This window comes from Nymphalis io, chromosome 17 (assembly GCF_905147045.1).
Source record: "Nymphalis io chromosome 17, ilAglIoxx1.1, whole genome shotgun sequence".
NCBI classification, from domain to species: Eukaryota; Metazoa; Arthropoda; class Insecta; order Lepidoptera; family Nymphalidae; genus Nymphalis; species Nymphalis io.
This window is the reverse complement of record NC_065904.1, coordinates 1,716,833-1,730,286: the sequence shown is the minus strand read 5'-3', so window position 1 is coordinate 1,730,286 and position 13,454 is coordinate 1,716,833. Positions and strand designations below refer to the sequence as shown.

General features: G+C 33.9%; 1 protein-coding gene across 4 annotated transcripts; it reads left to right on the top strand.

Annotated features, from left to right (window-relative positions):
• Positions 1–2,370: 2,370 nt before the first annotated feature.
• On the top strand, positions 2,371–12,699 carry LOC126774981 (RNA polymerase II-associated protein 3). 4 transcript variants are annotated; one of them, XM_050496677.1, is made up of 9 exons: positions 2,371–2,509; positions 2,896–3,009; positions 5,388–5,507; positions 5,857–5,984; positions 6,914–7,124; positions 7,321–7,527; positions 9,045–9,359; positions 10,703–10,898; positions 11,443–12,699. In XM_050496677.1, the coding sequence occupies exons 3-9, from the start codon at positions 5,412–5,414 to the stop codon at positions 11,529–11,531; spliced, it is 1,242 nt and encodes a 413-aa protein (XP_050352634.1). In that variant the 5' UTR covers positions 2,371–2,509; positions 2,896–3,009; positions 5,388–5,411; the 3' UTR covers positions 11,532–12,699. The 4 variants fall into 4 exon arrangements, with proteins under 4 accessions (XP_050352634.1, XP_050352632.1, XP_050352635.1 ...); XM_050496675.1 differs by lacking the exon at positions 2,371–2,509 and adding an exon at positions 2,516–2,674; XM_050496678.1 differs by lacking the exon at positions 2,371–2,509 and adding an exon at positions 2,719–2,742.
• The last annotated feature ends 755 nt before the right edge of the window (positions 12,700–13,454 follow it).

The window sequence follows — 13,454 nt, the reverse complement described above, 5'->3', positions numbered from 1 at the left end:
CTATTTGCTATCACTACATATTATAAAACAAAGTCCTGTCTCTCTAAACGCTATAAACTCAAAAACTACCAAACAGATTTTCATACGGTTTTCACCAATGGACGTAGTTAGTCGTGAGGTAGGTTTAAATGTACCTATAATTTATTAAGGTTTTGTGTAAGCTGGCTGAAATATCATTATTGAAGACATCGGAGAAAGTCATGCCGACTGGGAACTTTACTTGCGTGCGCCGCGTAAGCCGATTCGGTAATATCTGTTACGATACAGTCGTTTTATTTGGATTCTTATACAACTCGATGCCGGGACAGGTAGCTAGTACTTTATATTTGTTCGTAAATAGATTACAAGTGGCAGTGGGCTGGTCACGTATGTCGTAGGACCGATGGCCGTTGGAGCAGACGAGTCCTAGAGTGGAGACCGCGAATCGGCAAACGCAGCGTAGGGCGCCCTCCAGCCAGGTGGACCGACGACCTTAAGAAGGTGGCGGGCACCAACTGGATGCGGAAGGCGGAGGACAAGGAGCTTTGGCGCACCTTGGGAGAGGCCTATGTTCAGCAGTGGACAACGATTGGCTGTTGATTGAAATAGATTACACTGATTTAAATAAATAATAACGGTAGAGAAGACGGAATAAACAGAGACGAGAAGATTAAGAGAAAGAAAAGTCATATTTCTTACAAAAGTCTTTATCAAGCAACGATGAATTGTGCCAGATTAAGCATAAAAACTTTATCCGCACGTGCTTGGAGCTAATTCCACTGAGCTCCATTGGGAGACTTACGCAAGTGAAAATTTTTCACCCGATACATACAGATCCGCTATCGATGTTTTCCTTCACCATGCATTAAATGCATAAAAATTCGGAGGATCTGAATCCGCAACCTTTGGTCATAGTAGTTACTTATTCAAATGATTTAATTAAATGCAGTGTTTTTAAGTCGATTAAAGTTTTTGTACAGGTACATTTTTACATTATAAATACTTACTATAATCGTAACAAAATTCTTGATATTTGTTAAAATTACACAAAATACATAGTACTCAGAATAACATTTATTAAATCGAAAAAAAAAACCGCAATAGACTTGGTATTATTTTTATAGATGCGGAAATCTTTTCAAGACAAATAAGCAAATTATACAAGACATAAGTACCTAGGCATTGTTATACAGATTAAAAATATCATGACAGTTGACATTTGTTAAAAGTTTATTGAACCTAAGGTTAGTTAGGTATAATATGGGTTATATCCAGAATTGTATTACATTTTTAATAAAGTCTATTTTTCTTACGATAACTGTCCAATTAAACCTTTCTACCAAACAAAACACAGTTTTGTTGGTCTAGTAGCTTATATCTGCCTAGGTATATAGTTGTATATACTGCTTATAAGGGTCCTCCAGACCGATTTTGGCCACAGCGGCCAATCTCAAGAGACATTAGCGTAGGAGATATTATAGTGCACAAGTGTGTGCGCAAACACAGGTGCACTCTCACTTCCCTAGCTCTCATAATTCAATGGGACGGCAATCCGACACGACCGTAAAGAGTTCAGGCGCTGGACGCTTTTTTGAGTTATATCAACATGATCACAAAAACATTAATATTATGACATGGACAGGCCGTCTTTAAACACAAAAGTAGTAATTATATCAACAAATACTTTTTTATTTTATTTATAAAAAAATATAACAATAAATAATGAAGTAGTGCAATATTGCACTAATTCTAATATTAAAAATTGGTCTATTAAAATAATACTTACGTCATAAATTTCCTATGGATATGCAATAAATATAGATTATCATTTGGAGATCTAGCAGGGATTAGAGGGCCCCTTTTGATTGGCGGGGCACGTGACCAGAGTGCCCAGTGGGAAAGAAGGGACTGGCCATGGAATAGAATATAGAGAAGCAGGCAGGTAACAGCTTACGGGTTAGGCAGGCTGGGACCAATAAAGATCATTTGTTGACCTTGATCATCACGTGGTTTCCACCGAGATTCCGAGAAGAACCGGCAAGAAACTGAGTAGTTACGTATCAATCATAATACCGCTGTAATTAATTTATTGCAGCTTTTTAGTAATCTTTTCTAGTTTACTTTTCTTATATATAGTTATGCATATAAACTCATTTGATTTTCAAATATATTTTCTATAATAAATAAAAAAGTGACATCGTTCAAGTTTATTCCCTATTATTTAAAATCGTAATGTCTGCACTTTCAACCTTTTGAATGTAGAATACTACAGCGACATCTACTTTTTCGGTTCTTAACTACCTCTTAATGCTAGTTAATTTTATATACTTTTAAATAGAAGGTAGATACACATAGTATATCTGTGTAGGTACATGATTTTTTTTAAACTTTTTTTCGTTTTGAAGCTAAAACATATTTGTATGTTACAGATTGTAAAGATTCACATTCGTTTATAATCCTGAACTGTGTCAGCGCCATGACAACGTGAAAACAATTTGAGGTTGACAACCGCTTTCTATCGATTAAACAGGTAAAAAAACTCTTTTTCGTGTCAATAAAAATGGACAAAGCTTTTAAAATACAAAGACAGGCTCGGGATAATGTGAACACCTTGCAAACATATCTCACAGATTTACAGAATTGGGAGATTGAAATGAAACGTAAAGAGGCCGCACTTAACGGTGAATTTGTACAGGTTTAAAAAAAAACATAATTTACCAATTCAGTGCTTAGTGATATACAAAGTAAATTATATATGTTGTGGTTAGTGTAGTGTTGTACTATGTATCTTGCAATTTCGCTATCGCGTGTGTTATTTCATGGTGGTCCTTGTTTTTTCTTTTTCTTTATTTATTTTATGGCGGCGGTAATCGAGTTTTTGCGACTAAGTATTCACTCTGAGTCTTTTGGGGATAGGATCTTCCACCAGTAAGGAGCAAGGCGCGTAAAGAGAAACCAGTGCAAGTCAAGAAGCAGCCCCAGAAAAGGATCACAGGATCTGACTACAGTGCCTGGGAAAAATTTGATGTGGTAAGCTTGTCCTTTGTTACACAGTTGAAATCCTTACTAATTTGCCTGCGACTATTACTCTATATTTTACTAGGCATGAGACTATGATACAACATATAAAGTTAATGCTATTCATTATGAATTGTTATAGTCCTTTCAAATGGGTACTATCAAAATCGTACAACTACGATCAACATTTTACATGCTGTCTAAAAAATAGAGTTTCTATTTTAAACTTTATGATGATAAGTTACTGTATTTTTCATATGTACTTTTAATTGCATATACATTGCTATATATTAGTTACAATAGATACAAATAATAGAAAAAGTATGATGTAACAAGTTTATTATGATCTTTTTTGATGTATATATGGTATCTTTGACGAAAAACAATATATATTGATGGTCACATATTTGTATTTTACTGTTTTATGTTTTGTGTATTTATATTGCCTTGGAATTTTACAAGAAAATTATCGAATTAAAGCACACATTGACCGACAACAATTTTATTTCTAATGAAAACAATGTTAGTAAATGTGTATCTTATATTAAATTATGTATAAAAAAATAGACGTCATTGTTAACAAGGCATTAGACATATTGTACACAAAATTAAAGTGGGACACTACACCTATTTGGGACATATAATGGTTGCTGACGTTGTAGTATAACTTTTTTCTCTTTATTACATTTTTTTTTTTGGACTAATTGGTAATGCTTCTGCTTTGTTATAGTTACATATTATTATACGTATATTATTAAGTAAATGCTTATTTTTATTAAAAAATCTTGCGATGCATTTCAGACTAAATTTGTAATTCATATTGTAATATTATGTTTAAATTGATCTTACTTGTTGATAACAAGAGCTCTTCCCATAGTTTATTTCGGTTTTTAATCTGTCACCTCCATAAATACTTAATAATGAAGTTGGCAACATTCAGCTTATTATTGTTTTCCTTTGTGACATTGACACATTTTTTAGTTTTACTAACACAGAATATTGTAACTTGCATCATTGTCACACTTAAACAAAATAAGTAAGTTGTCCTGCTTTCTCACTGATATGTTTAAGTGTTTAATTCGTTATATTAGTAGTTTTTTAATTTTTTTAAAAAATCTATTTCAAATGCTATATATATATTTACATCAAACTTCTGCTAATGAATACTAAGGCTAGCTCGTGAATTCTCATAACAATGGCTTTATTTAAATTTTATATCAATCAATAGGTTTTAATTGCTATAATAGATAATTGTTGTTTCTTGTGGCTAATTCTACTTAACAATAAGAATGGACGAGTTATGTGGCCGTGAATTAATTTTCTTATATATAAACTATACGAGATGGGAAATCTAAATTATAAATTGACAATAACTATTACTGTGTGGCACGTGAGAGGATGAGATAAATAAGAGAAAAGGAAGAAAAATAAAATGTCATATTATGATAATTATAGAGGAGGTAAGATTAAATGTGGAGTAATTTCTATTGAAAAACAAAAATTTGAATATAAAGAGACCTATGTTCACAATAACCATCGCCAAGTAGGAAAAATGTTTATAGCAATGAAGATTTTGTTATTATGACTGATAAAAATATACAGCTGATTGCAAATAGATAGCTAGTTGTTCTTAAAACAATATTGTGGTTGTTTAACAATTAAAGATTGTGTTTGTATCATTGCCACATTGGTGTAATGCTTCAATCAAGTTAATGAAACCCTGTACAGAAATTCTCAATAGGATTTATGAAGATGACATTGTTATACCTACCTACCTTGAAATGCTTGTAAAGCCTAACTCCAGTGTGTTGGATTGTCATCGGAGAGAGCGCAAAGATATTGCACTATTTCCGTATACACTTGTGCACTACTTGGTTGAAATTTGGCTAAAGGTATTAGAATAAATTGAGGTATTTGATCTGCCCTCTCCTGGTATATTGTAAAAAACTAAACACCAACTAAACATTGGCTAGAGGACCAAGAAAAAATAACAGAGTTATTTCGTATCACCACTAGAAAATAAAAAAAGCATTATAAATCATATTATAAAAAACAACTTACTATAAATAATCATAAAAATATGAAATCATATTTTTATGATTATTTCATTATTTTACTAATTTTAAAAATTTGACAGTTATTTCTTTATTTATACTTAATTTGAAACATTGAAAATTATAGAAGTATGCAATCAAAAGATTTAAGTAAAAGCACTGCTGGACAAAGGATTTCCCTTTTGATAAGTGAAAGCTTTGAAGCTCATTTACCAAACTTTAAAGCTCATCAAGGGATTGGATAGGACACAAGTGGCAGAATTTAACTGGATGCATGCACATTTTCTTTTCACAAATGTTGTCATTTGGAAATGTTAATGGATTCAATTGTTATAGAACAAAGCATGTGAAGAAGTAGACATGGCAGATCTGGGCCCCGTGTCCCTCGACAGTAAGAAAAGTCAGTCAGCAAAGGCTGAAAAGTTGAAAGAAGAAGGACGATACGAAAAAGAGAGGGTATATATTGTTTTTTATTATTATCACAATGTTCTTTTAGCCGTCATGTATCAAAACACATCAAAACATAGTACTCAATGGTACTTTGTATTATTTTTTTTTTGTATTAATGTTTTATTTATATTTATTTATAATTTTTCAATTAGAATATTACTTATAATGACAAAATTTGATCTACATAAATGACTACCACAAGTCATCACCGACAAAAAAATGTTAAATAAACCGATATCATGTAATTGTTTCTGATAGTTAAAGCTAAGTTTTTATTTTATGTAGATTATTATTTATATTACAAATACTTTTCTGGGTAAACATATGTTTATTATAAAATAACAACAAATTTCAGGGCAACAATTTCGTTAAGCAAGAGAAATGGGACGAGGCTATCTCTTGTTACAATAGAGCTATAGAGCTTGTGAAAGACGATGCCATCTTTTATGCTAACAGAGGATTGTGTTACTTGAAGAAGGACAGGTAATTATAGTAATATAATTTTTTTTGATCTTTCTAAACATTATTTTCGGTGTATGATTTTGTTTGTCTATAGTTATATAATCGTACAAAAATGTTTTAACTTATTTTGTGCATAATATTGTTGTTTTAATAAACAAAAAAAAATATAGCTATTAGGTATATAATTATTGGTAGGGCTTTGTGCAAGCTCGTCTGGGTAGGGTAACCACTCATCAGATATTCTACCGCAAAACAGCAATACTTGATATTGTTGTGTTCCGGTTTGAAGGGTGAGTGAGCCAGTGTAATTACAGGCACAAGGGACATAAAATCTTAGTTCCCAAGGTTGGTGGCGCATTGGATATGTAAGCGATGGTTGACATTTCTTACAATGCTAATGTCTAAGAGCGTTGGTGACCACTTACCATCAGGTGGCCCATATGCTCGTCCGCCTTCCTATTCTATAAAAAAAAAAAAAAAATTTACGTATTAGTAGCACCGTAGCAGTAGAGCGGTGGCGATGAGTAGCAAGACGACATAAGAGAGCGTCGTGCCGTTTGCCGTCACGGCATACGAATCGATCTTATCCCTAAAGCGCGCAAATATATGTTTTGTATAAAAAAAATCAACAAATTATGCTTGACGAGCCGGTTAGCGTGGTTGGTAGTAGCCTTTCACGCCGAAGGTTGTGGGTTCGATTCCCACCCAGGACAGACATTTGTGTGCTCTAACATGTCTGTTTGTCCTGAGTCTAGGTGTAATTATCTATGTAAGTATGTATTGACAAAAGAAAAGTAGTATATGTAGCATATCAGTTGTCTGGTTTCCATAGCACAAGATCTGTCCAAGCCTAATTTGGGATCAGATGGCCGTGTGTGAAAAATGTCCCAGGATATTATTATTATTATAAAAAGTATAGTTCTCATCACTTAGTGATTTTATAATTCCAGTCTCCATCAAGCGGAATCGGACTGCACGGAGGCGCTCCGCCTGGACCCCACGTACGTGAAGGCGCTGCAGCGGCGCGCCACGGCCCGCGAGCGGCTGGGCTCGCTGCGCGCCGCCTCGCACGACCTCGCCGCCGTGCTGCAGTACGAGCCGCACAACACCGCCGCGCGCCGCCAGCTCGAAGCCATCAAGATCAGGATGGGCACCAAGGGGGTGAGTGTCGCCACGTCGGCCGCTAGCGCGACCCGGCCGCCGTGCTGCAGGACGAGAAACCTTTTGTTCATATGGAAAGTTAGCCAACGTGGGCTACGTTGAACCAATGAACCAACAACTTACGATTAAAAAACACGTGATCCATCAACTTGCCCATCTCGACTATCATTCATTTGGAAATTATATATGATTACAGGCGAAATCGAAATCATCGCCGTTATCGACGCCAACGAATGAATCGAAACCGGTCGTAACGAATCCTACGTCGCCAGCGAAGATAGTGCAATTGCCAAGCGAGCCAGCGAAGAAGGAACTCAGTCCACTAGAGAAGTGGAGGAATGGTGTCGGTGAAAATATAACGGTTATACGACCGGTGAAGAAACCTCCACATTTAAGATCCAAGGTATGTATAATAAATATAAACATTTTTTTTATTACATAACTGAATTTGAATCCGCTGTGAGAACGGTTTGGTCTTTCTAAAGAATATCTTGTTAAATGGATATAATCTCTACGCTTATCAAATTTTTTACAAATGCTATAGACTATACAAGAGTTTAAAGGTGTGGAAAAATATGACCGATACGATGCGATATCGAAATATCGAAACAGCACTATACGATATATCGATATTTAATACGATATTCGATATATCGTATTCCTATAAAAAATATCGTATCAAGCTACGGCAATGTATTATTTGTACGATTATTATAAGATTCATCTCAAAAAAATGATAAAAAGCGACCTTGAACATATTCGCAAAAAGAGATGATTGACATAACTTATGTCAATTATAATATAGAACAAGAGCGTTTCCTTCAAACGAGGCGTGAAGAGGCATCTTGCGGGCCGGCAAGGCAAGGCGGCTAGTGCAGAACGTTTTTCCCGTCTGTACTGGCCGTCGTCGCGTTTGGACTCTACTACCACTTACCATCAGGTGGAGTAGTCATTTGCCTTCCCGGCGAATATAAAAAAAGAGCTTCTTGTTTTTGTTTAAAATAATCAGTGGCGACTTTGAAAAAATTAATTGATGAAAAAAACTTAAGAAATAAAATATTATCTTAAAAACTTTAAAAAATATCCCTTTGAATTGACAGACTGCTATATCGCATATGTATTAAGAGTTATGGTATAACGGTTACGATACTATATTCGATAATGTGACCATACGATATATCGATACAATAAACGTTTTTGGGCATCCCTACTAAAAAAGCGATATTTCAAAATTAGTATATGGCTTATTCACTTATTCAAATGCATTACAATTTGATCATCAAACAACAGAGGGGAAGGAGTATAAGACCTTGCGATTTCTACTTCATATAAAACAAATGACAACAAATTTATATTTACTTAGTGGTAGGGCTTTGTGCAAGCCCGTCTGGATAAGTACCACCCACTGATCATATATTCTATCCCCAAGCAGCAATACTTTGTATTGTTGCGTTTGAAGAGTTTTACTGGTGGTAGGGCTTTGTGTAAGCTCGTCTGGGTAGGTACCACCCACTCATCAGATATTCTACCGCAAAACAGCAGTACTTGTTATTGTTGTGTTCCGGTCTGAAGGGTGAGTGAGCCAGTGTAATTACAGGCACGAGGGACATAAAATCTTAGTTCCCAAGGTTGGTGGCGCATTGGCTATGTAAGCGATGGTTGACATTTCTTACAATGCCAATGTCTAAGGGCGTTTGGTGACCACTTACCATCAGGTGGCCCATAAGCTTGTCCGCCGTCCTATTCCATAAAAAAAAAGAGTAAGTGACCCAGTGTAAGTGCATGGGTGGCGGTGGACCAATCACAGACCACCTGATGGTAAATGGCGAGTCCGCCTACTTATTGTGTATTTAAAAAAATATACCAATCGAAAATTAAAAACAATCTCAGTTTGTATATCTTTTTTACTTTTATTTTCAGAGGGCATTAAAACACGTGCCCATTCAAGAAGTCCCATTAGGTCGTAACGCACACGACAAACCGCCGACACGTGTGAAGTTCATTGAGATGAGTGATAATATATCCCACGGGGACTCGAATAACAACGATTCCAACAAAATCGTCGAAACCGCCCCACATTGTGATGGTGACAAGAAGATTAATATGAAAATCGGTGACCATGTTAATGTTAATGATATAATGCAAAATATGGTACCACCAATGAGTAGTGTTCAATTTATGGCGGAGTGGAAGTATTTGAAAGGAAATAACCGCGCTAGAAGTGATTATTTGAGTGTAAGTATTTTTAAATCTGTTTTTTTTTTACATTTTTTTTTCTTTTATAATATGGCAACATTTAAATGTGCGTCATTGTCCATGTCATCGCAATTTTTAAATTGCAAAACCAATGCTGGGAATGTTTTTTGGGATGATTATATTTTTGTATTCCGAGTTTCTATTTATATTCATTCTTATGTAAGATGACGAGATGGCCCAGTGGTAAGAACGCGTGAATCTTAACCGATGATCGTGATTTCAAACCCGGGCAAACACCACTGAATTTTCATGTGCTTAATTTGTGATTATAATTCATCTCGTGCTATAATATATAATATAATAATACGGTGAAGGAAAACTTCGTGAGGAAACCTGCATGTGACTAATTTCACTGAAATTCTGCCACATGTGTATTCCACCAGCCCGCATTGGAGCAGCATGGTGGAATAAGCTTCAAATCTTCTCCTCAAAAAGAGGAGAGGTGGTCTTTAGCCCAGCAGTGGGACTTTCACAGGCTGTTACGGGTACGGATGTAATAGTTAATCTGGTTTCAGATGTAATGGTTAGGGGGCTCCTGACCGTGCCCGTGATTTCTGTACATGATTTGCTAATGTTGCCATATTGATAGCTTATAATATATAATATTTTTTTATTGAAAATTAAATATAAGACGCGGCGTTTTTGACTTATGGCTGACTACTGCTTACAAATGAATAAAAATTTTTTTTATAAACATTGGTAATTTGCTTTGCTTTCTACTTAAGTAGCCATGATATCATTCGTAGATCAAGATAGTGTTGCGGGCTGGCACGAGCAGTGTCTATAATATAGCTTTTTCTACACATATTATTCTTATGTTTACGTAATTCCCTTAAGTTTATTTATATCATATTATTGATTGTAAACATTTTAGCACTCCCTACACTTTAGGGGCTAAAGCTTCAAGTGTCAGATGACGTCAGCATAAGATTTGTTATTGTAAGTGCGTTAATGTGTGTGTGAGATCGGTACAACTGGCTAACTGGTCTCAGTTACATTACTATTGTTACCAAGTTCACTCCATTTCTTAATGTAAAAGTGAAAACTTTGATGGTTTGAATAAAACTTACTTTGTTGTCAAATGTTTATATATATACATATATATGTATATTATACTGTATGTTTCCAAATGAATACATGAATAAATAATAATAAATTAAAATTTTTGTACGTTCGTTTAAAATACTATTAAAAAAAATGTGCACTCGCAGCGCTTGTGAGGTACTAAAGTTTTTTAAGGTTTCTGTAAACTTAAAAAATTTCGTTAAATAAATCAATATTACTGTATTGACTAACTCTTGACAATATAACTTATTCCACAGATAATAGAACCGACAAAGTTACCAGCTATCTTCGAGAATGCTCTGGAAAGCGACGTGCTCTCCGATCTCCTATACACGCTATGTCATAATAAGGATAAATTTAGAAACAAAACAATATCGGCCTATCTCAAGGGTCTCAGCAAGGTTAAAAGATTCTCCGCTCTGGCCATGTTCCTCACCAACAGCGATAAGAATTGTAAGCTTAGCACAATTTTATTATACACTGATTTCATTTCACATGAAACTTCGAAAAAAATCCAATTGTATCTAGTTGTATGCGAGAACAACCCGAGGCACTACAAATTTGACAATGAATTGCTCCGCATAACTGTAAATTTTTTCTTTTAATAAGTATCTACAATTATATCTAAAGTTATTTATATAATAATAAACCAATCAATCCTTATGCACAAATCTCTATCTTTCTGCAGTTGTTCCTTAATTTCTGTAGATTCTGTTCCTAGTAGTACAAGAAAAGTATAAAATACTATACAATGATATAATATGTATTTATATTTATATTAATTTATATTGTCTGTACATATGCCATGTTTCAAATGTTTGTTTGCTTTCTTGTCTTGTTTCTGCACTTTCATTAACTGCAATTTTCTAATACATTCTAAACATACATATCTACATACACCTACATATTATATTATATATAAATCGAATCATATTCTTTTATAGTGTACTATAATTATTTAACGTCATAATATATTTATGCTTTTGTCATTTTTCAGTGTTAAACGACATGCTGTGTCACTGCAAAGACGTTGAAAATTTAAGCGACAATGAGATTGCGGATTTGACAAACAAATATGAACTTTAATCCCATTAGAATAAAGTGTTAAAACAATGTCAAAACATTGCTAATAAAAAGAGAAAAATTTTACTTTTCAGGAATGTTCTTTAAAACAAATATGATTTGGAATTGTCATTAGTTGTTTCTATCAAAGAATTTGCTTATAAAGTTTAATTTTCCATAATCAAAAGCAGTTTTCGGATTTAAATCTCTCTCTGTCATAAAAACCTCGTGTAGCATAAATTTATTGATCTCTTTATTTGATGGTTGGGTAGAAAAACTCGTAACAGGCATATAAAAGGAATGAGTATCAATGCGTTTAACGCCATCTGTTAATAATGAGAACTTAAGGAAACGTCATGTTGCCCTTTTTGATTTGGTGTACATTGTAACACTTGCGGATTTTAGATAAATTGTTAACATATATTATATACTATTATGCCTTCAAAATTCAATAAGCCGTTATGTTGAGTGTATCAATCGCCTTCGTGTATCCTTTGTGGGACGTGATGATAAAATAATCTGTGAAAATGAAGAAGAAAAAAAGCTCTTCAAGACAAGTATTATTAATATGTATTGCCAGGTCCTATATTTAACGAATCGTAATTGTACACCACCATATAGGGATGCAATCACGAGGCTATTTACTGTAGAAGTGCGTCAGAATTTTAGATAGAATAACTATGAATTGATATAAAATATATATTTAGATAGACTTTTCAAAGGGTTTCTATCTATTTTACTGGCTGTTATTTAATTTCATGGAAAAAAAAGTAATAAATGAAAAAATAAGTTAACCATGACCTTTGCTAATATTTTAAAGGCAAAAGGTGCGTTTGTTTTTTAATTGTTACGTAACTACTCAACTGATTGTCGTGAAGACTTGCTAACGCGTTGTTCTGGGAACAGAAATGGACATAGGGTACTTCCAGCTCTCCAGCCTTCACACGCAAGCGATGTAGCGGGCGGTAATTAGATGAATATATTTTGTCATCTCATATAATTAATCTCCAACCTATGAGGGAATGCGTTCCTCATAGAGCCGTGATCGTATGGATGAGGTAATTTTGAATCAGCGGAGAATTTACAATGAGAAACGTATAGTTTATGGCTAACAAATAATATCATTAAGAACTATATCAGTCAGTCAATTTAAAAAATAAATTATTAATATTATTTATGCTTAATTTAATTATGTTCTGCGCTGTAACAAGGTTACGTCAACTGGTTTCTTTTTTGTAGCGTATTACCAATCATGGCGAATGAATTGACGAGGAACGTCTTTTCTCAGCGGATGGATTTTAATTTTACATTCGGGAATACCGAAATCATTACGAAATATTTTTGACTAAGTTCTCATGTGTACTCCGATTGATGTTTATTTAGTATTTCTGCTTAACGCCTTAACCTATAAATGTATTGCGTTAAACAATGCTTGTCTCTTTCTTTCGAATGTCAAATCAATTATGACAGATTGAGATAAATTGCTGAACTAAACACCCGCTTAAAATGTGAAACGTGCGTTATGTGAATTTATATTGTTTACATTAGAAACGATCCTTAATAAAATAGATGTACAATAAAATTTATTATAAAGATGAAAGGTTTTTTCATACATACATACATATCCAATTTTATCAAAATTAAGTATGAAAATTAAATCTGTCTAATGTAATTTTGTTTAAAGCTTATTGAAATACAATATTGTTTGGCTTTTATTTAGATGGACGTCTAAAAAATATTTTTTAAATAATTATTAGTAAAATTAAAATAAATAGGTATATTCTAATAGTACGAAAATGTTGAACCACTGTACTTCGTGCTGGTGAGTCTGATTCTGCACAAAATAATACCACATTCGTTTGGCCACTACTGAATTTATGCGTTTAGGGTTTTTTATTTCATAAAGTGGTTCTTTAGTTTTTTAATGAAATGTTTAGTCATATTTTC

Coding starts and splice junctions, on each gene's coding strand:
- LOC126774981 (XM_050496675.1), top strand. CDS start 2,540: ATGGACAAAGCTTTTAAAATACAAAGACAGGCTCGGGATAATGTGAAC. Junction 7,528..9,044: donor CTCCACATTTAAGATCCAAG/GTATGTATAATA, acceptor TTTTATTTTCAG/AGGGCATTAAAACACGTGCC. Junction 10,899..11,442: donor CACCAACAGCGATAAGAATT/GTAAGCTTAGCA, acceptor GTCATTTTTCAG/TGTTAAACGACATGCTGTGT.